At 60.7% G+C, this 21701-nt stretch overlaps 4 protein-coding genes across 4 annotated transcripts; all 4 read left to right on the forward strand.

Annotated features, from left to right (window-relative positions):
- Positions 1-1669: 1669 nt before the first annotated feature.
- On the forward strand, positions 1670-3865 carry LMXM_16_0980 (conserved hypothetical protein; the record flags this gene model as incomplete). Its single annotated transcript, XM_003873735.1, has 1 exon — positions 1670-3865. One exon carries the CDS (start codon positions 1670-1672, stop codon positions 3863-3865), a length of 2196 nt encoding a protein of 731 aa, XP_003873784.1.
- Positions 3866-6855: 2990 nt separating this feature from the next.
- LMXM_16_0990 (putative protein kinase) lies at positions 6856-8265 on the forward strand (the record flags this gene model as incomplete). The annotated part of the gene is made up of 1 exon (XM_003873736.1): positions 6856-8265. One exon carries the CDS (start codon positions 6856-6858, stop codon positions 8263-8265), a length of 1410 nt encoding a protein of 469 aa, XP_003873785.1.
- Positions 8266-10726: 2461 nt separating this feature from the next.
- Positions 10727-13327, forward strand: LMXM_16_1000 (conserved hypothetical protein; the record flags this gene model as incomplete). Its single annotated transcript, XM_003873737.1, has 1 exon — positions 10727-13327. The coding sequence occupies one exon, from the start codon at positions 10727-10729 to the stop codon at positions 13325-13327; it is 2601 nt and encodes an 866-aa protein (XP_003873786.1).
- Positions 13328-18530: 5203 nt separating this feature from the next.
- Positions 18531-21503, forward strand: LMXM_16_1005 (hypothetical protein, unknown function; the record flags this gene model as incomplete). The annotated part of the gene is made up of 1 exon (XM_003873738.1): positions 18531-21503. The coding sequence occupies one exon, from the start codon at positions 18531-18533 to the stop codon at positions 21501-21503; it is 2973 nt and encodes a 990-aa protein (XP_003873787.1).
- Positions 21504-21701: the final 198 nt, after the last annotated feature.

A 21701-nucleotide genomic window follows, 5' to 3' on the forward strand; every position in this document is an offset into this window, starting at 1 on the left:
TTTTGGTGTGTTTAGCATATCTTTCTAGCCTTTTGTGTCGTTGCTTGAGTGAGCGAGTATCGGGATTCCGCGATCGCATAGAAGGAAAAAAAAAGTGTCCCGCGCTTGCACGCGTTGGCGTCCTTGACAAGTATCGTCAGCGCGCGTTCGTTTTCCTTTACTTCTTCAGTCACCTTTTTTTTCATTTTCTTTGTATCCGTTTGCTTCATTGGGTTCACTGCCTTGTCTCTCTTCCGTGCGTAGGGGCTGTCTTTCACTCCTCAGCTCTTCCACACCTCTGGAGGGCAGGAAAAAATAAAAAAGAAACATAGAACGTATCTCTCTCCCGCCTTACGCCCCCCCTCCCCCCTTTGCTCCTCCGCGTGTGTGTCTGTGTGTGTGTACGTGTATGTCCGTACTCGAGATGTCGGCGCGCCGTGGTACGTCCTCTGTGAAGCTGGCGCCGCCTGTGCCGTCGCCATCTCCATCGCGCGATGAAGCGAGCGTCCATGATGCACGGAAAGACGGAAGGCTTAGCGCAGAGGGGACCATCGCATCCGTCTCCAAGACGGGTTCGTCGACGCCGAACACGAATCATGTGGCCGCTGCAGCCCGCGACGACTCAGAAGGTGTTACAACTTCGTCCCCGAGCAACCCAGTCGGCTCTCTGGGTCGCGAGGCTAGCGTGAATTCGCAAAGCGAGACTTGCCGCACTCCCTCAGCGCATGGGCAGGCAGTGCAGTCCACCTCACCGGAGGGGCTCAGCGTTGCAGGCAGTGCGGCGACAGAGCTGGGAGGCGACGAGGTGCTACCGCCTCTCGCGAAGAGCCCAGTGCAACACGCGCAGAGGACGACGGAGGCTTCTGGCACCAAGAGATATGCACCTCCGGCCGACGAGGAGCTTGTGGATTCTGCTCCTCGATCACCCTTCCGCCGCGGCGCCAGTCACGCCAACGGCGCTGAAGATCTGATGCCGAGGGATGGCTTGGTTGCCTCAGCCGCCGCTACTGCTGATCGCGGTGCTGCGCAGGGTACCAACAGCTTTCACCCTAGCGCAGGCAGTCCCCACAACGTCACAGTCGGGTTCAACGATTCGCCATTGAACGGCGAGCGACAGGGTGAGGGTCGCGCACGGGCTACGTATACAGCTGGGTCCCTGCCACGGTGCCACATCAGTGGCGCTAGTCCTGTCCAGGACACTGCTTCCTCCATGGCTCGCCCGTCGGGAGGCTACGCTTCAGGCGGTTCTGCACCGCGCACTTTTTCCTCTGAGTCCACCTTCTACGACCAGCGCCTCAGCGCGGCGGCGACAACGTCACCAGCTGGTATGAACAGCTCCGGCTACACGCCTTCTCAGCGTTCCTTGGTGCACTACGTCGCGCCTCCTGGGGACACGGCGATTCCGTCGTACGGTTGCCGCGATATCGCAACTGGCAGTGATGCCGGCTACAGTCCTAGCCGCCACGCGGAAATTCGGGCGATGCTCATCACGGCGGAACGTGAGCTGGCCGATATGCGTGAGGAGTGTGCGAAGCGTGGAATGCGGGCTGATACACTCGAGGCTGCGCTGGATCGAGAGCGTGGAAATCTGCGTGCGCTGCGTGACCGCTACGCCGACGAGGCCGCTGCCGCCCGCGAAGAACACGAGGCGCAAACCCGGCAGCTGCGCGATCAGCTGCACGTGCTCAAGATGGTCTCCGAGAACGCGATGGCTGAGAAGAGCAAGGCGGCGGAGGACGCGACGCGGCGCAAGAAGGAACTGTTGGAGCTGCTGGATCGCGAGCGGGATGAGAAGAGCTACATCATGGCAGACTACCGCGAACAAACAGAGTCGCTGATCGCGGAGCAAGGACGCGAGATCACGTACCTGCGCGGCGCCCTCGACAAGCTCAAGAGCGAGTACGACGACTTAGCGAAACAGCACCAGGTGGCGGAGGAGGAGCTGGAGGGGTTGCAAGAGAAGGTGGAGAACGTTACGGCGCAGCTCGACAAGGAGCGGTCGGACGCCGCTAGCAAGACGAAGGGTCTGCAGGCCAACATGCAACAGGAATGCCAAGCCCTCACCGAGCAGCTCGCCGCCATGCAGGAGCAGCTGCAGAGGGCTGCCACCCAGCACGCGGCCAAGCAGCAGGCTCTCACCGATCAGCTGCAGAAAAACGAGGAGAAGCAGCGTGTCACCGAGGAGGAGTACCAGTACACACTCGACACGCTGAAGCAGGCGTACCGCCGCGACACGGACAGTTTGCGAGAGGAGGTGAATCGCTTGAAGGAGACGCACGGCAAACAAGAGGAGGAGTTGCGCCATGACCTGGAGAAGGCCGCGAGGAGGGAGAGCAAGTCCGTCGAGGCTCTGCGGCAGGCGCTGGAACAGGCGCGTCAGGAGAAGGAGCTGAGCGTAGAGGGCAGCTTCAAACAGCGTGAGGTGCTGCAGCGTCAGCACCGTGACAAGGTGGCGGCTCTTCAGAAGGAGCTCGACGCGACGGTACAGCAGCTGACGGAGGAGAGTGAGGCACGCAAGGACCGTGAGGCGGATGTGGAGGTGCTGCGGGTGCGCGCGGACAACCTGGAAAAGGCAAACCAGCGCCTCTCCAACGAGCTGGAGACAGTCCAGGCAGACCAGCGCAGTCGGGAGCGGTCGACAGAGCAGGCGCACCAAGCCGCCGTAGAGGCAATGCGAACGAAGCTGCGCACGGCACTTACCGATCTGGGGTACGCGCAGGATCAGCTGACGCAGCAGGCGGCCGATGCGCAGCAGCTGCGTGATGAACTGGCGAAGCGCAGCAGCGCTCTCGAGGCGGCGAAGGAGAAGATAGGTATGCTGGAAAGAGCCTCTGTGGACGAGCTCGGGAAGGCGAAGGACACGGCAGTGCAGCGGGAGAAGGAGGCTGCTCAAGTTATCACACAGCTGCGCACCAGCAAGACGCAGCTGGAGGCGGCATGCGAGCAGCTGGAGCGGCAGCTGAAAGAGACAGAGAGCCGAGTACAGGGCACGGCCAAGCAGGTCAACGAAGAGCGCCGTTCACTGGAGGAAGCAAACCGCAGGCTGCAGGATGCTCGTGTTGAGGTGGAGGACTTGCGCGCGGTCGTGAATCACGAACGGGAGCGTGGCACCCTTCTCCAGGAAGAAAAGCGACAGGTGGAGCGTCAACTCGCCGAGGAGAAGCTCTACCGCGAGGAGCTCGAGAACCAATTACACATGACAGAGCGGAGGCTGCAGGAACAGCAGCAGGACTACGCTCGCCAGCTTCAGCAGATGGAGGGAAAGCTGGAGGAGCAGGTGCAACGGCACCACGCGGAGCTGGCGGCTTCCCGCATTGCGGCCGAGCAGGTGCGCGGTGAGGTCGGTCGCGCGCGAGAGGCGATTGTGGAGAAGGAGACGACGTTGCAGCGGATGCGAGAGGAGGTGGGGCGGTTGCATCGCGAGGCCGCCATGCGCGAGGGTGGGTTGCAAGAGGAAATGGAAGATCTTCGGGAGGCGCACGAGGTGGAGATACGCCGTATGGATGAGCTTCTGAACGGGCTGCGCAGCGACTTGGCCAAGTCGCAGGCCACATGCACCCAATATCAACGAGAGCTCTCACAGATGCACCAAAACTCGGCCGGCGTGCGATCGGACTTGGAGATGGCACTGGAGCAGGCTGATGCGGCTCGGGCGAAGCTGCTGGAGGATGCCAAGTACAGAGAGCAGCTGAATCAGGAGTTGCAGGGGACAGTGCGTCTGCTCAGCTCCCGACTCACATCAAACGAAGAGGAGGTGCGCCGAATGCAGGAGGAGCTGGCAGACACGAATAGGCGAATTCAAGACGCCCACACGCTGATTGGCCGCAAGGACGCGGCAATCGGGCAGTTGAACGCCAAGTTGCGAGCGTACGAGTCGCGCCACTGAGACCCCGTAGGTTTCATTGACGGGTATGTATGTGTGTGTGTCGAAGTATTCACGGGCCGTGAGGGGATCAGCTGCGTTTCCTTTCGTGGCATGTAATAGACAAAGAGAAAGCGCAGTGGAGGCCCAAGGGGGGGGGAGAGACCAGGGGAAGGCAAGGTGGGGTGTGGATGGGCCTCACGGCGGACATGCGTGTGATAAGAGACGCGGCCTTCTCCTTCCTGCACTCCTCGTCCTCGCGTGAATTGTGTGCTCCTCTTTTCCGTGGGTGCGTGCGCCGGGGGTCTTTTCCTGCCCGTCCCCCCTCCGCAGCTCGCTCTCACCGTTGTGTGGTGCTACGGCTGCTGTAGCCGTTTCGATGCGTGTGCGTGTGGTTGGGCACTCGATAGACATATAAACGACCGAGGAAAGTTGCGTATCAGCGCCCCCTCCCCCTCCCCCGACTCTCATTCACCTCACTACAGGCAATAGGGCGCACAGGAGGTCCTCCCTGTGTGTGTGTGTACGCGAACCGGCGTGTGCTCGAGGGGTTGGTTTCACATGACGCTGTTGCCGTGCATACACTAGGCGTGTGAGAGCTTTCCCTCTCCTTCCCGCTTGCACTTGTTCGCGGTCGTCATCACCTTCGCTGATAACTGTCGGTGATTGGATGGGTAGAGCTGCGGCAGGTAGAGGAGGGGGAAACGGGGGATACATATGAGGTGGCCGCAGATTCCGTTTGTTTCGTCTTCCCACACCTCTACGCCGAGGCCGGAAAGCGGTTCACGCTCCAAACAGTCATGGACAAAGCATGGGAATGACCCTCGGGGAAGCTCGACCTCATCCTGCTCCTCTGCACCCTTCCCTGATCAACATGCCATGATATCGCTCCACCCCTCCGTTCTCTTTCCCCTTGGTTGCGCGCACGCCAACGCACATATCAGCGCACGACTGCAGTTGTTAGCAACGCACCGTGCCCCCCCCCCTGTACCACCTTTCACTTTCTCCCTCTCTGTCTCCGTACAGTCTGTGTGTACTTCCGGGTGGGGTATCCATCACCATACACTCTAACCCCCCCTCCCTTCCTCCTCAAATACAGGCGCACAAGCGTACATGCAACATTTCGTACCACCCCCCTTCCCAATACACCTCACCCACTCCTTTTGTTTGTCCTGGAGAGACAAGCGAACAACAGGACACACACACACACACACAGACACAGACACACACACACACACACAGACACATACAGACATACACCACTGAACTGGAACAGTTGGCGTTAGGTTGTAGAAGGTGCGGCTCTCCCGTCTGGTTTGCGGTATTCTTTCTTTCCCTCCCTCTTCACACCGTGTCACCGCTCCTTTTTTTTTCCCCGCTCTCTTCCCTCTTCTGTTTCCGAAGTTGGCTGTGTGAACCGCCGCTGCGGTTCCGTTGGATGGTTTACCCTTCTCTCCCTCTGCCGTGCTGGTTGCCCTTGTGCTTGTCTTGTTGCCGCGTACACGTTGATCATTTATTTTAAAAACGTTTATCCTTTCCTTCCCATCTTTCCCTCCCTTTTTTTTCGAGTGGCGTATTTATTTCGACACAGGCGGAAAGGGGGGAGGGGGGCGACACGAAACAGACGAAGGGGAGGGGGAAGCGAAGCGGCACCCTTGATTCCTCCCGTGGGCATTCTTATTGTTATCATATCTATATATCTATATATATATATATCACTCCCTCTCTTCCTATATATTTGTTATATATATATATATATGTATTTATACACCCACACACGCGCACACGCACATGCACACATCCTCGGCGGCTCACGTCTCCCTGTTGTTCTCTTTGTGCCGGTCTCGCCTTCTTCTTTAGCCACTTTCGCCTTCCGTGTGTATCTGTCAAACTTGTGCTTCTTCTGTTTTTCTCTCCTTTTTTTCTGCTTCGCCTGATTTTCCTTGGACCTTCTCGCTTACTCACCCCAATTCCCCCCCCCCGGAGGAGGGGACTGCGTTCCGACTGAGGAGCACTGGCGCCTGCTTGCGTGTTGTAGAGTGCAAGCTTGCGGTTCTGCTGGATCCGCGTCCTTCTGTGAGTCCCCCTCCCCCCATCGCTCCTCCTGCTCTCTCACTCTCTACGGAGCGTCCCCGAAGTCCTCCCCTCCTCTCTCACTGATAAATGCAAAGACGGTGCCGCAGCCGCACAGAGTTACACAGATACACACACGCACAGTTGTGTCCACGGAGGGTGTAAGCGCCGGTGTTTGGTACTCGACCAATCAAATACCTTTCCGTCTTCCCTTCCCATTGGATAATACCGTTTGTGTGCTTTCTTATTTATTATTAGTTTTTTTTTGGTGCCTTTTGTACGTGTGTGGACGTCAGTTCTCCCCCTTCACACATCTTTCCCCTCGCCTTCCTTGGCCTCCTCGTTTCTATCTTGTACTTTTTTTTTCCGCGTTGTGCTCTCCTCTTCGCCTCTCACGCACGTTGCCCTTGTCGCTGCCTGAGGGATCTCCTCTGCTCCGTCAACGGAACACAAAGGAAAGTTGCTGGCCCGCTTTCGAGGGCATGCGCGTTCTCCTTATTTATTGTTATTATTATTATTTTTGCGTTTCTTGGTAGCTGTCCAGGGTTTTCGCTGGGAGACGCACTTCTTACTCGACTCAGCGGCTCCCTACGAGTCCCCCGACAGTAGCGAGCAGCAGCGAAGACAACGCACACGCACGTCTCTCTGCACACGCGAGCGCCACACACACACACGTTCTATCGAGGACAGGTGGATCGAAGGTCTTAGGGAAAGAATTTTGCCCGAGTTTCACAGACGCCACCCTTTGTCGGCGGAGGTTGAGGTGCCTTCTCGAGTAGGGTGCGGGGCTTCCTCACCATTGCGGCATCCCCCACTCTCTGCAGTCCTCTCGCATCACCTCTGTGCTGTCGTCTCGGGGGTAGAGTGTGGGCGCGCGCGTGGGGTTTCTAACAACCATTTGGTAGCACGGTAGCCCGTCAACGCCTGGCCGGCGCCAAAAGATGTCGACTGCGGGTCGGTACAAGCACGTGGTGAAGCTCGGTGAGGGCACTTACGGCAGCGTCTACAAGGGCACGGAGATTCAAACGGGGAAGGTGGTCGCGTTCAAGCGGATGGTGGTCACTAGCGATGACGAGGGCGTCCCCGGTGCCGCCATCCGCGAGATCTGCTTGCTGAAGGAGCTTCGGCACGACAATGTAGTCGACCTCTTTGAGGTCCTCTTCGAACCCCCCAAGATCACAATGATCTTTGAGCTGTGCGACTGCGACCTGAAGCGTTTCATGGAGTCGCGCCCGAAACGCTTGCTGGATGCCGAGGCGGAGGTGCGGCCCATTCTGAAGCAGATCTTCATCGGGCTCGAGTATCTGCACAGTCGTAGCGTGGTGCATCGCGACATGAAGCCACAGAACATTTTCGTAAACGTGCGCGCGCCAGACTTTGCGGCGTTGACGGCCTCTCCATCCCCTCACCAAGATCACCAGCAGCCACCACCATTTAGCGGCGTCCCGACCGCTGTTGGCGGAGACGTGCAGTCGACTGCAGGCAGCGTTGGACGTCCAAACCTGTTTGCCGGAGGGGACAGCGTCTCGCCGTGGGAGGCGGCGGCGGCACCGAGTAACGCACCAAACCAGCTCATTGTGAAGATTGGCGACTTTGGTCTGGCGCGTGTGGAGGAGATCCCGGTGAAGAAGTATTCGCACGAGGTGGTGACGCTGTGGTACCGCAGCCCTGATGTACTGATGGGATCGGCGCTGTACTCCTATCCAGTCGACATATGGTCCATGGGAGCCATCTTTTTCGAAATGGCAACAAGCAAGGTGCTCTTTAGCGGCCGCCACGAGGATGAGCAGCTACTGCGCATGTTCTGGCTGTTAGGCTCACCGACGCGAGAGACGTGGCCGTCCATGCCCTCCTACCCCGGCACGATGGAGCGGCTCGAGCGTGCATCGCGCGCGGCAGCGGAGCGGCCCGACTTGCGTTTCGGCAGCGACGTGACAGTGCAGCAACAGGAGCAGCAGGCACCCTCCTCGCAGTCTCACACCGGAAGCCGTGCTCCAGACCTTCTCACGCAGATTGCGCACAAACGCTTCTACCACAGCTTGAAGGCCATTCAGCAGCGAGAGGAGAGCGCTCGCAGCTCAGCCAACACGTACCAACTTCCCGTCGAGCTGTGGTTTGACCGCCCGCTGTTCGACGAGTACATGTCCGCCACTGGCCTTGATAGTTGCGTGACGACAGAGGGTGTGGACCTTCTGCGTCAGTGCCTCCTGTATGAGCCGAATCATCGCATCACGGCGGCGGCGGCGGTCCGCCACGCGTACCTGCACGCGGTCCCCGTCCCCACAGCGGGTGCGTTGGACGTCCTCATGACCTCTTTGCTGCAGACAATGGAGGCCTGTCACCTGCTGTGATGACGGCGGAGTAGTCAGCGAGGGAAGGGAGGGGGCCGGGGATGGCCAGGGCCCTAGAGGGAATCTGCCGCCATCTTTACGCTGTGGATGATGTATGAGGACGCGCGTTGACGTCCTCGTTTCGCGTCCTCGCGATATATTGTCTTTATTTTTTTATTTCTCGCTGTGGTTCCGTAGAAGACGCTTTGCTTTTCAGCGCGCCCCTTCGACACACCATCCGTCTCTCTCTCTCTGTGTGTGTGTGTAGCTCTCCGGCACTCCGCCACCCTCACACGCTCGCACACACCCACGGGCATGCAGAAGCCAGAAATAAAGTCGACCGGGGGCCCTAGATGCACTCCCCCTCCTCTTGTGGTGGCATCCGGTGCACAGTGCCGGGTCGACGACGACAGAGTCAGCTCCCTTTTCTCCATAGCGAGGGTGAGAGGATACTCTCCCCCTCTATCCCCTCAAAGGAACAAATGGGGGGGACAATGGAGGACCACGAGTGGCGTGCAGGAGCCAGGAATAAGGGCAGAATGAAATGGCGAGGAGGTGCACGCTGGTGGAGGGGGGGGGGTAACTTAGTCTGCGTCATGCGGCGCGAAAATCGAACAGGGAGAATTTGGAGAGAGTAAAGAGCGATTCAGCTTCTCCTTCGCGTCTGAGGGGGGGGGAGGGGCGCTCAAAGGACGCTGTAAGGCGGAGATGGCTGCTGTTCGAAGAGGTGCACCACAGATATCTTGTGTGGCATTCTCTCTCTCTGTCTTCCCCCTCCTACGTCACTTCTTGTGCGGCTGCGGTGTCAGAGGTGGCAGGCGTACACGCTAGCACACGTAAGGGGCATTTTGTAGAGAGCGGAGCCGAAAAGAAAAGAAATGATCAGCGCATGAACTGAAAGCACTCCAGCAACGGGGAAAACAACAGCAACAAAATGAAACGCTGCAGGGAAAAAGGCGCGAGCATCTTCGCACGCCGGCGTCTTCCTCCCTCCCTCTCCCTCCCCCTCTGCCCCTCCATTTCGTTTCTCGTCTTTGTGTTCGACCATGTCGCCGTCCACCTGCTTCTGAGCATCGCACCCGTGCCTCCGCCTCTTACACAATATTTGTTTTGTTTCGTTGTCGTTGTGTTTAGCCGTTTTTGTTGATTGCCAATGGTGTTCCTTGTTGCCGTAGACTTCTTCCTCCCTCCCTCCCTCTCTCTGTGTGTGTGTGCGCGCGTGTAGGTGTGCGGTTTCACTCTCTCCGTGCTCTTTTCTCGGCTCCTCTCTATCTCTGTATACCTCTGGGTTTGCTGTTTCGTGTGCTAAGTGTCTAACGTCTGTTGTGTGCGCTCGAGTGCGCTGCTTACTATATATATATATGTATTTGTGGTTGTTCTCTCTCGGCTGTCTCTCCTTCTCTCTCCTTCCTCTTGTGGTGGCGCACGTGCGCTGCTGACTCCGCCGTGGCCCCCTCTTCCCCCCTCCTCTTCCCCCCTCCTCTTCCCCCCTCCTCTTCCCCCCTCCTCTTCCCCCCTCCTCTTCCCCCCTCCTCTTCCCTTCCCCCACCGGCGCCCATTGCCCGCATACTTCGTGACTTCATCGTGCCTTTGGCGTTTCTTTTTTTTTGTTTTCTGTGTTTCGCTTCACCGTTCTCTCTCTCTCGTCTCCCGGCACCCTGTCGCTGTGCAATCCACAGCGTAATGTAAACCGGGACACCCACACACACGCGCACACACGCAGGTAGGCACGTAAGCGCTGGAAACGGTGCTGAGGAGCGCACAGGTGCTCTTAGGCGTGAGACTTTCTTCAGGGAAAGGGGTGCGGCGGACTGCCCATCGACAGGCGGACGAGACAGCGCCATATACCGTGAAGTGGGCCGTGTGCGCGCTTGTGTGCATTTCCATGAGTCGAGGGTTGTGCGCGCTGCCGCCTTTGGTTTGCTCGTCGTTGCCTGAGCGCGCTGGTGACAGCCAGCGACTTCCGCTGCGCATACATCCAGCACACATCCGTGTTGTGTGACTCCACTGGCGCCTCCTTTTCTGACTGAATGCACCGCAAAGAGCGCCGTTCCACCGCCGGCACACACATGTCGCCCACCCCCAAAAGGGCGTGGCACCTTCCCGCGTCCTGCGGGTGTTTGTGTGCATGTGTGCGTGTGTGCGTGTTCAGATGTGCAACGTCGGTGTAGGAAGAGGAGAGAGTGGGAGGGGCGAGCCTGTCGACTGACGAACCGCACCGCGTCTGCTCCCCTTCTAGAAGCAGCTGGGCTTCCCCCCGCCCTCACTTTCATGGAACCTCGCATCCCGGACGGCTCACCCTACCATCTTCTTCCTCACACCTTTCTGTCTTCCGGGGCTGCACTGTGGCCCCCACGGCGCAGAACCGCTGTTGGACACTGTCTTTAAGGTATCCAGTCGTCATCGAAAACCAAGGCGGTAGCCTTCAGAGGGATCACCTGCACGCTGATGCAGCCACATTGCCTCCCGTGAGCTCTTACCGATGTGGTGGACACGACCTTCGTCGCTGCGCAGGTCCTGGCTCCTCAGACGACAAGCACCCTCTCCGTCGAAGTGCCGCGCACAGCGATGCTTCCGCAGCGTCGTTCTCGCCGTCTGTGTCATTGCCGCCATGTTGCTCCTCATGGTCCATCGCCTTCTCAGCTGTGCCGATTTTCCTGAGATTTGCAGCGCCACTACAGAGTTAGCGACGCCTGCAGCGGACGTGAACAACACTACGAGTGCTTTTCACCCATCGTACATCAACATCCTGGACTCGCAGGATCGGCGAACAGCGCGGCCAGAGCCGGTTTTCGAAGACGTCGCGAGGCAGTACGAGGAGGGCGAGTACGTCCCGGAGGAGCCGCACCTACTGCCTGGGCTGCAGATCCAGCGGCGCACCTTCACGCCGGCGGAGCTGCTTGAGCGCTTCGGCGACGCGGACATCATCTACAGCTTCGTGAACGGCAGCGAGGCGAACCATCAGTATCGGAAGGCAATGCGGATGTGGTGCTTATCAAAACTACGGAGCCTGGAGAACACGACGTACTGGGAGGGCGGTCGCCTCCCTGCTGCGTTGCAGAGCATGATGGCGAGCAACACGCCGACGTGCCTGCCGCCCTACCTGAAAAATGCGTACGTCAACATTCACTCGACCCACGACTTGGTCGCCACGGTGATGGGTCACGCGCGGCCGGGCCTTGACGATCGCGAGACGGACGAGCTGCGGCACAGCCTGCGCAGCGTGGAGCAGCACGTGCAGTGGCACCGCGGCCGCGTGGTGATGGTGTCGCCCGGGCACCACCCGACGTGGGTGGACGGCGCGAAGAACTTCCTTGCTGGGGTGTGCGGGGGTGCGCGCGTGCAGGCGCTGCGGTCGCGCGGGACGCACCTGCGCGTGACGACTGTGCACCAGGACGCCGTGATGCCGTACGGGATGCGGCTGACGGTGGACTCGCACGTGATCGAGCAGCACCTGTGGCGCGTGCGCAACGTGACGGCCGTGCACGTGTACATGAACGACGACTACTTTGTGAACCGCGACGTTGCGATCACGGACCTGTTCAACGAGTACGGCGGCACGATTGTGCGGACGGAGAGGGGCATCCTGCGGAAGGGAGTTCTGGGACCGCCTTCCGACGGCACCTGGTCAGAGGGTGTGCGCAACACACACTTGTTCAACATCATGGAGCTGGACCTGCACCACGAGGACTACCTGCCGGAGGCCCTCGAGCGGCAGTGGTCTGCTGAGCGGGTGCAGCGCGGGGCCTCTGGCGTGGGCGACCCGGTGCCGCCGATAGCGCTGAATGACATGGTCGACGCTGCGTACGCGCACGTTCCCGCGTCACTGCCGCCGACTGCACTGCCGCGCCGCCATCGCCGCTATGCGACCCACGCGCCGTTCGTGTACTGCACGAACATGCACCGGTTCCTGCAGACGCGGTATGCGGCGGAGCTTGCCTACAACTCCCTGCACCACCGAAGCCGCAGCGCCCGCGACCTGTTTGTGCCCTTCCTCTACAACGCCTTCATCATGGCGCGGCCGTGGCAGGCGTCGCCGAGGTTCCTGCCGTACCTGCTGGAGCTGCACCGGAGCCGGCGACAGGCGCGGACGGACGCGATGCCGCCGACGCAGATCGTGCTGGACAACGTCGACGGCTGCGGCCCCGCATCGCTTCGCGGCGGCTTTATGGCCTCGGAGTGCGTGTTTGCGAAGTTTGTAGATAACACGACTTTGAACGAGGCGGTGGTGGAGCGCGTGCGGCAGGTGAACCCGCTGTACTTCAACATCAACGCCGGGTTCAGCAGCGCGAGGGCTGCGGACCAGCTGCGCGGCTTCCTGCACGGCAAGTTTCCGACTCCGGTGTACCTGGAGGTGGGCGGTGCCCCGCCCCCCGGCGAGGGCGGCGTAGACGGCGCGGGGGCGGCCGCGGCTGGTGTGGACGCGGCGCTGCGGAGGCTGTTTGGCGACCTGATGGCGCTGCCGGTGGTGGGTGTTGTGTCGTACGAGGAGGGCGTGTGCCCGCTTGTGCGGAGCCTTGCGCTTGCGTTCGCGGGGCACCACCGTGGCGGCGTGCGCGTGAGCGTGGAGCGGCACGGCGGCGCGACGCTGCGTGAGGCGCGCGCTGCGCTTGGGCACCGCGTGGTGAGCGCGATGCCTGCGCCTGCGTGCGCGTACACGGAGCAGGTGAGCGTGGACTCCGCGGGACGGGGTGAGAGCGTTGCCGAGATTGCCCGCCGCGCGATGGGTGAAATGCGGGGCGGCGTGGAGCTGCCGTCGACGTGCGGCGGGGGCGGCGCTGGGCTGCGCGTGCGCGGGTTCGTGGTGGACGCGCGGACGCGTGGCGCGCCCGTGCGGAGCGCTGCTGCGCTGCGGGACGCGCTTGCGGTGCCTGCGCAGACGCTGTCGCTGGAGGACTTCCGCGCGGTTGCTGTTGGGCCGTCGGCGGCCGACGTGGTGCTGGTTGTGTCGCGCGAGGATGCGGAGGCGAAGGCGGTGCACTGGGTGAATGGTGCGTCGGAGAGTGACCTGCTTGTGACGTACCCGCTGCCTGTGGAGGCGTACGAGGACATGGCCGCGGAGGTGCGGTGGTCGGTGGCGTAGAGCGATATATGGTCTATGTGTAGCGACCAAGCGCGGGGAAGGGAGACGGAGGAAGCGCCGGGAGGGAGGGAGGAGAGAGATGACCAAACGGTGGCGCAGTATTCTAGTACAGAGAGATCCCGAGCGTGCCCGGCTGCGGCCCATTGGGACTCCAGCCGGCACCTTTGCGGCACTGTTCCTGTGTGGACCCAGGGAAGTAATGGGCTGTAGGGGAGCTAACTCTGCAGTGGACTTTGTGCGCAGGGGTGTGTGGGTGTGTAGGTGGTTACTGTGTCAAGCCCGCTGCGCCGTCTGTGCTTTTCCGTCCCCTCCGCTTGCCGTTACGCCCACAGTTTTGCCTGGCGTTGTGGTGATGCTATGCGGTGCTGTGTTGACCATGGATGGGGGGATGAGTGTGCGCGGGTGCGTGTCGTGGCACAGCCGTTCCGGTTTCGAGCGTGCCGCTAGACTTGCAAGTGAAATTCGAAGGTGGACGGAAGAAAGTGGAACACAGGGCGTTTGGGTTCGTATGGAGGAGGGGGACGTTGGCGGACAAAGGCAAGTGAGGAGTGTGTGCACGGAGCCGCACGGGCGCAGGGGAAGAGGGCTGGAACGTTCTCTCCCCCCTTCCCCACTCACCCACGGGTTGTCTCAGTCTTTGCGCAGGCCGAAAATCCCCGGTGGAAGGGGTGCAAGCGCTGTCCTCCCTCCACACACAATCGCCCATAAAATGCGAGGTTTTCGATAGGAAGTGCAACCACACCCCTCGCCTGCCCACCACGGGTTTGTACGTGCGCTTGTCTGTCGCTAAAGCTGCTCGTCGCCTTTTCTTTTGCCGTCGCCCCCTCCCCCTTCTCCTCCTCATGCTTGTATACATATATATATGTATACGTATGTGTATGTATATGTATATATGTGTATAATGTATACGAGGTGTATCGACATATACACATCTCTGATATATATATCCAAGGTATATATATATATATATATCTACATGTATGTATGTAGGCAGTGCTTAATGTCTTTCTTGTTTTAAATATAGCGTCACATCTCGTTGTGATGACGTCATATCGCGTACGCCAAAGCATGGTGCGGCGTTGCTGCGCCGTGCATCTCGCCTTGTTGTTGTTCTTGCAGTCGCGCGGAGTTCCAGATGTGAAATGGGGGAGGGGTGAGTGGGCGAGGAGGAAAAGGGGAAAACACACAAGAAGCATGTTTTCTGTTGGGTTCTCTTGTGTACTCCTCGCTGGAAGACACGACAGTTGTACGCCGAGGTTAGACATGATGAACTCGTGGCACCCCCACGTGGGGCCATCAGCTCTCCGTCCTTCGGTGCTCAGCTCTGTGTGGTACGCCTATCGCTGCTTCATCACCGTGTCAGCGCCGTCCTCACGTTGTCTTTTACGGTGCCGTCTTGTATCGGCCTCTGCACTTGCGTTGCCGTCAGCGTGTCGCCATGCAGCATCCCAGCTCCCAGATCTGTGAAGAAGCTGGCACACCGACAGCTCACTGCGCCCCCTCCGGCGGTTTTGAGCGGGTGGCACTGTCTACATGGACTGCGCAACAAGAGAGAGGCCCCCCCCCCACCCACACACCCCACCAATATGTGTAAGTGGACTCGCGGCGGCGCAAGAAACGTGTCATGGCCCGTCTCGCGAGTAACGTGATGTCTGCGTGTGCTCTCTCCCACATGGCGAGAGATTCAAGTTCTGTTCGGCCAGTGTGCCACCGATGCCACTCCCGTTGCCGCGAATCGGATAGGGTGTGGTCCTGGCCAGATGTCTGCCTACAAAGGATCAATGCGGGTGGCAAGGGTAACAAAGCTGTGGTTCAACTTGTTCGCTTCAAGGTGAGGGAATGGTGAACAGCGCTTGCGACGATCATGGAGCTCTAGCGACCACACATCACCATCTTCTTTTTCCGTGTACCCCTTCACCTTTCGCTAACCACTCGGGACGACAATAAATGTTTTCCATTACGTGGATCAGAGTGTGTGGTGGCCGTCTTGTGAAGAACTGTGAGGCACCAGTTGCCGTAGCCTCAAGAGGGCCCGGAGGAAACAGTGAGCCGCTGATGTTGATGACCGACGTTGAACCAGGACGCATCCCAACAAGGTATGTTAGCTGGCTGGGTAGCTTCAGGTACGCTATGTGTAAGGCTTTGTGTGCTGGCATCTGATGTTGCATTGCTTGATATGCCGTGGGGTGGCCGCTTGCCGCCGTGTCGCTGCGGTTTTTGTGTGCGAGATGTAGCGGCTTCACGCCTTGCTTCTCTCTCTCGCATGTGAAAACAGCACCTCCCGCTGAGGAGTATGCAGAGGCGCCCGAGCGCGTCTTGGCACCCCTTCCCCTAACTCTTCTGCTGCACAGTTCTTTCATCTCTCCTCCCGTACGACAATATGGGCCCTGCTTTCCTCTTTCCCCCTCCCTCCCTCTCTCCCTCCACGGCTCCACGCGTCAGCGCAAAATGATCAGCCGCTTCATCGATTCCGTCATCAGCGTCGTAGGGATGCAGTGAGCCATCTGTCCCCCTTGAGCGACGCATACATACCCCCAGCCTCTCCCACTGCTAACGACACGCACACTCTCCGGCACACAAACGTGTATGTACATGTATCCATCTATATGCGTGTCTCTTGCCTCTCTGCCTCCTTGCTTTCGATAGACGCGCCTTCACATTGACCCCCCACCTCTCTTTCGATTCGCGCTGCTTATGGGCTTCGCGTTGCGTCGCGTCTCAGCAGGCTGATGGGTTCTCTCGCACCCTTGCCCCATTCCTCCGGCATCTCCCACCCCCGTGGCGTGTGCGCTTGCTTGTGTGTGTGTGCTGGTGTAGAGGTGCACGTGCACAGACCCCGCCCTCACACCTTCTCTCAAGGGCGTGTGCTGTGCGCGTGCGCGTCATCTTGACAAGTGTGCCGCGCTTCGGTTCGGCGCAGCTTGTTTCTGTTTTCCTGGACCGCTACCGCAATAGCCCGGGGGGTGGGTGGGTGGCGCATGCAGCCCAGACGTCGCGCGTGTCGACACCATGACAGTCGGGACCGCTGGCGCAGAAGGGTGCGTGCGCGCTGCGCCGCGAATAAAGGAGCGAAGAAAGACGTGCCGCTGCTGCTGCTCTCTATTTTGTGAGCGGGGGTCGGATGGCGCAGGCCTGAGTATTGGGCACTTCCGTCCTCTTTTTCTTTGGTCCTTGGTGAGTCGCGGGTGACTGTCCGAGGCTATGCCGCATTCATCGCGCGCATGTGTGCGCTGGTGTACGAGGCGCTATCTCTTGTGTTTTTCTCCTATATACGTTTGTCTGCTACTCTCGCAAGGGCCGCAGTGGCGTGCCCGACTTTGGCGCGCAGGCGCCGGATTGCCTCTCCGTGCCCTTTGCGCTTGTTCTCGCTCTCTTCGCGGCTTCTCCTCCCTGCCTCCCTGCCTCCCTGCCTCCGTCTCTCTCTCGTCCGCCTGTTCCGTCGTTTCTTTGCCCCCTCCCCCGGCATTACGCCTCTACGGGACTGGATGAAGTCCACGACTGGCCTCGTAGAGGACAAGCTCTGGCGTGTCGTCCAGGGTCCACACAACCACGGGAGGGGGGCGCAACACCTCATGGCGTTTGTGTGTCTGTGTGCAACCCACGGAGGAAAAAGCACAGACCATGTGCATGGGCTCCTCTACCAACACTCGCCTCCGCACCTGTGCAACCTTGCTGTCGCCACGCACTCTCTCTACCGCTCGGCCGCCCACCGCATCCTCCCCTCTTCATTTTCTTCGCTGCTTCGCTCACTCCCTCCCTTCCCCCAAAAACTCCCAGCACCTTCACTGAGGGCGCGAGAGCGGCACTTGCATGTGATTGAGGGAGGGATGACGACGGAGGGGAGCTCTCGTGAGTGACGGAGATGAGTGTGCAGATGGGAGTGGTATCTAGACAACAGCTGTGATGCGTACCGCTGGCGAGCTCTAAGAAAAACAAACCCTCACCCATCCTCTTCTCTACATACATGTATGCCGTCCCGGAGGCGCACCTTGGATGGCGAATGGTGGCGGCTACCTCTCGCTCTCCTGCCCCTTCCTACGCCAGCGGATGCGTGTGCACGCGCATCTTTCTTTGTTCTGTGTACGCCTGCCTCGAAATACAGCGGTGCGCCGAGATCGGCGGAGAGGAGGAGGGGGGCGGGTCGATTTTCTTTCTCGTCCAGTGCAAGCGCGATGCTCGCTCCGCCTGTCAGCGCCACTTCTGGCTTAGCTTCGCTCTGCGGATGCTCCCCAGTGACGTCATGGGCCTCTTCTCTCTCGCTGTGTCCACTGTCCATGCCTTGCGAGCACGTCACGGCTCCACCCGGTGGGACGGGAAGCTGGAGGGACGGGTGGCTCCGCACTCTCGTCCGTGCACACAGGCACAGGCGTATAGGCGTACCGGTGCGCTTGTATGAAGAGACGCGCTCTGCTCCTGCCGGTATGGCTCTCTCGGTGTAAGCGGCACGACTCGCACACATGGCCTCGGGTGTACCTCGCTCTCCCGCCTCTTCTCTCTTTCTCACACACACGCTGGCGACGGTGAGGACGGTATTCGGATACACATGTGTACATCACTCTCTGCGCTCTCTCCTTCCCTCTCTCTGTGCGTCGTCGTCTCTGGCATCTCGCCGGCGTGCAGAACGACGACAAACCCGTCGCACAACAGGCAGCACGCGAAGCAAGGGAGCCCGCTTAGACGGAGTCCATCTCCCCTTCCCTTTGATAGGGTAGAGGCGCGCGGTGACGCCCCCGCGTTGTCTGCACCGCTGCCCTCCCTCCCTCTCTCTATACATTTTTTGTGTTCGTGTGCCTCACCTTCTGTTTTGTGCCCTCTTGTGCGGTATCTCACACCCACACACCCACACTTGTGTGTTGTTTGGGGCCCTTTTCCGTGCTGCCGGCTGAGCCGTCCGCTCTGCTTCTCTCCTCTGCTTCCTCACCTCACCTTCCCCGCTCCCCCCTCTCTTTGTCTTGCTCCTTCGCATGCATCTTCCAAAGACACGCCCCATAGCGCCGGACATTCTTGCTTCACCCCTTCTCTCCTCTGCTCGCTTTTCTGGGTCTAACCGACAGCTACGGTGGACATCAAAGACCGCTTCACATGCGTATTCGGGTACTGCGTATACGCGTGTGTGTGTGTATGCGTCCACCCTGTTTACCCTGGACGGAGGCTGAACCAATACTGCGCCTGTAACGCTGTGGCTCTGCCGTGTCTTTGGCCTATGCGTCAGCTCGTCATCAGACGCCCTTACGCTCATGAGGCCGTGCGAGTGCCGGTTGCCAGCACGGATGTGCACCCGCGCCGCAGAAAACAACGTGCCGCGGCAGGGACCCTCTCCTTCATCGTTGCCGGCGTTGTGGCGCTTCTCTTCTTTGGCTGCATATTTCACGGGATGTTGTCGTCCGCGAATACGCGCAGTGGCGCCGCCGTCGGGGCATCGACAACGTCAAAGGATGATGTGATGGTGCGAGTGCCACAAGATGAGAGGCTGCGCCGCCAAGGAGAGTGGACAGGCACTACTCGAGCGCCAGCGGCGAAAGGACGAACCAGCTCATCCACGACGAAACATGGTGCGAACAAGACTTCTGCATCTTCCCGCTTGCCGCCTTCGACACCGCCCGCGCGCGGTGCAACGCCGCCGGCGCCGGATGCTCTACCTGGGCCGACCTCCAAAGCTCAATCCGAGACACTCGCTACGGTGCTATTACCCGTTTTCGAGGCATCCGGAACAGCGCATGCTACCAAAACAACCGCTTCGACGCGCACCGTGACTGCCGGATTCCATCCAGCCCCAGCACCACCATGGGCCCACCGTCTCCCCCCCCAGTTCCCACCAGGGGTTCGACGCCCAAACCTACCGGGAGCACAAGCTCAGTATGCCCCGGAGGAGCCGCACCTACTGCCTGGGCTGCAGATCCAGCGGCGCACCTTCACGCTGGCGGAGCTGCTTGAGCGCTTCGGCGACGCGGACATCATCTACAGCTTCGTGAACGGCAGCGAGGCGAACCACCAGTATCGGAAGGCAATGCGGATGTACTGCATGGAGGAGATTCTCACCGTGGAACGCACCTCCTATGCGAAGGGCTACAAGTTCCTGACCCCCGCCCCGAGCCCGGCCGAACACCCGACGACCGTCTCCACCAGTGCACCGGCAAACCCACTTAACGCTCTGTTTCGGTTCATCCATTGCGCACCCGAGTTTTTGAGAGGCATGCAGCACCCCATCCGCACAACGGGTGATGTACTCCAGGCTCTCAAGCATGCTGCCCGCCGCGGTGTCGACAACCGTGATCGCGAGACGGACGAGCTGCGGCACAGCCTGCGCAGCGTGGAGCAGCACGTGCAGTGGCACCGCGGCCGCGTGGTGATGGTGTCGCCCGGGCACCACCCGACGTGGGTGGACGGCGCGAAGAACTTCCTTGCTGGGGTGTGCGGGGGTGCGCGCGTGCAGGCGCTGCGGTCGCGCGGGACGCACCTGCGCGTGACGACTGTGCACCAGGACGCCGTGATGCCGTACGGGATGCGGCTGACGGTGGACTCGCACGTGATCGAGCAGCACCTGTGGCGCGTGCGCAACGTGACGGCCGTGCACGTGTACATGAACGACGACTACTTTGTGAACCGCGACGTTGCGATCACGGACCTGTTCAACGAGTACGGCGGCACGATTGTGCGGACGGAGAGGAGCGTCATTGCGGCCGGCGCTGTCGCAGATAGCGGCGCGTCCTGGGCAAAGGGCGTGCTGCACACGCAGCAGTTCAACACGCAAGAGCTGGACGTTCTGCACGAGGACTACCTGCCGGAGGCCCTCGTCAGCATGTGGGACACTCTGAAGCGCGTGAACAGGAGCGCTGGTGGCGCTGCCTCGACTTCTGTTTCCGTACCACCCCTCGACGAGGCGGTCGATGTCGCGCATCAATACGCGCCGGACCCGCTGCCCAACAGGTCGCTGATACCGCGCCGCCTGCGCCGATACGCGACCCACGCGCCGTTCGTGTACTGCACGAACATGTTCCGCTTCTTCGAGACCCGGTACGAGCGCGAGTTTGCGGCGACAGCGCTTCGCCACCGCAGTCGCAAGGCGCGCGACCTGTTCATCCCGTTCATGTACAACGCCTTCATCATGGCGCGGCCGTGGCAGGCGTCGCCGAGGTTCCTGCCGTACCTGCTGGAGCTGCACCGGAGCCGGCGACAGGCGCGGACGGACGCGATGCCGCCGACGCAGATCGTGCTGGACAACGTCGACGGCTGCGGCCCCGCATCGCTTCGCGGCGGCTTTATGGCCTCGGAGTGCGTGTTTGCGAAGTTTGTAGATAACACGACTTTGAACGAGGCGGTGGTGGAGCGCGTGCGGCAGGTGAACCCGCTGTACTTCAACATCAACGCCGGGTTCAGCAGCGCGAGGGCTGCGGACCAGCTGCGCGGCTTCCTGCACGGCAAGTTTCCGACTCCGGTGTACCTGGAGGTGGGCGATGCCCCGCCCCCCGGCGAGGGCGGCGTAGACGGCGCGGGGGCGGCCGCGGGTGGTGTGGACGCGGCGCTGCGGAGGCTGTTTGGCGACCTGATGGCGCTGCCGGTGGTGGGTGTTGTGTCGTACGAGGAGGGCGTGTGCCCGCTTGTGCGGAGCCTTGCGCTTGCGTTCGCGGGGCACCACCGTGGCGGCGTGCGCGTGAGCGTGGAGCGGCACGGCGGCGCGACGCTGCGTGAGGCGCGCGCTGCGCTTGGGCACCGCGTGGTGAGCGCGATGCCTGCGCCTGCGTGCGCGTACACGGAGCAGGTGAGCGTGGACTCCGCGGGACGGGGTGAGAGCGTTGCCGAGATTGCCCGCCGCGCGATGGGTGAAATGCGGGGCGGCGTGGAGCTGCCGTCGACGTGCGGCGGGGGCGGCGCTGGGCTGCGCGTGCGCGGGTTCGTGGTGGACGCGCGGACGCGTGGCGCGCCCGTGCGGAGCGCTGCTGCGCTGCGGGACGCGCTTGCGGTGCCTGCGCAGACGCTGTCGCTGGAGGACTTCCGCGCGGTTGCTGTTGGGCCGTCGGCGGCCGACGTGGTGCTGGTTGTGTCGCGCGAGGACGCGGAGGCGAAGGCGGTGCACTGGGTGAATGGTGCGTCGGAGAGTGACCTGCTTGTGACGTACCCGCTGCCTGTGGAGGCGTACGAGGACATGGCCGCGGAGGTGCGGTGGTCGGAGCCGTAGAGGCTCGCGGGATGTAGGACGGTGCCACGCTGCGACGAGTTGATTACGTTTTTGAGCCGCCGTCTCTGTCGTGTATGTGTGGTGATTTGCGTGCGCATGCTCGAGGGCCCAGGCGGTCGTGGCAGGAGCTGACACACAGCAAAGGAAGAGACTAGAGAGAATGATATTATGCTCTACCGCTGATGCGGCGCGGCTGAT

Source organism: Leishmania mexicana, chromosome 16 (assembly GCF_000234665.1).
Source record: "Leishmania mexicana MHOM/GT/2001/U1103 complete genome, chromosome 16".
Lineage (NCBI taxonomy): Eukaryota > Euglenozoa > Kinetoplastea > Trypanosomatida > Trypanosomatidae > Leishmania > Leishmania mexicana.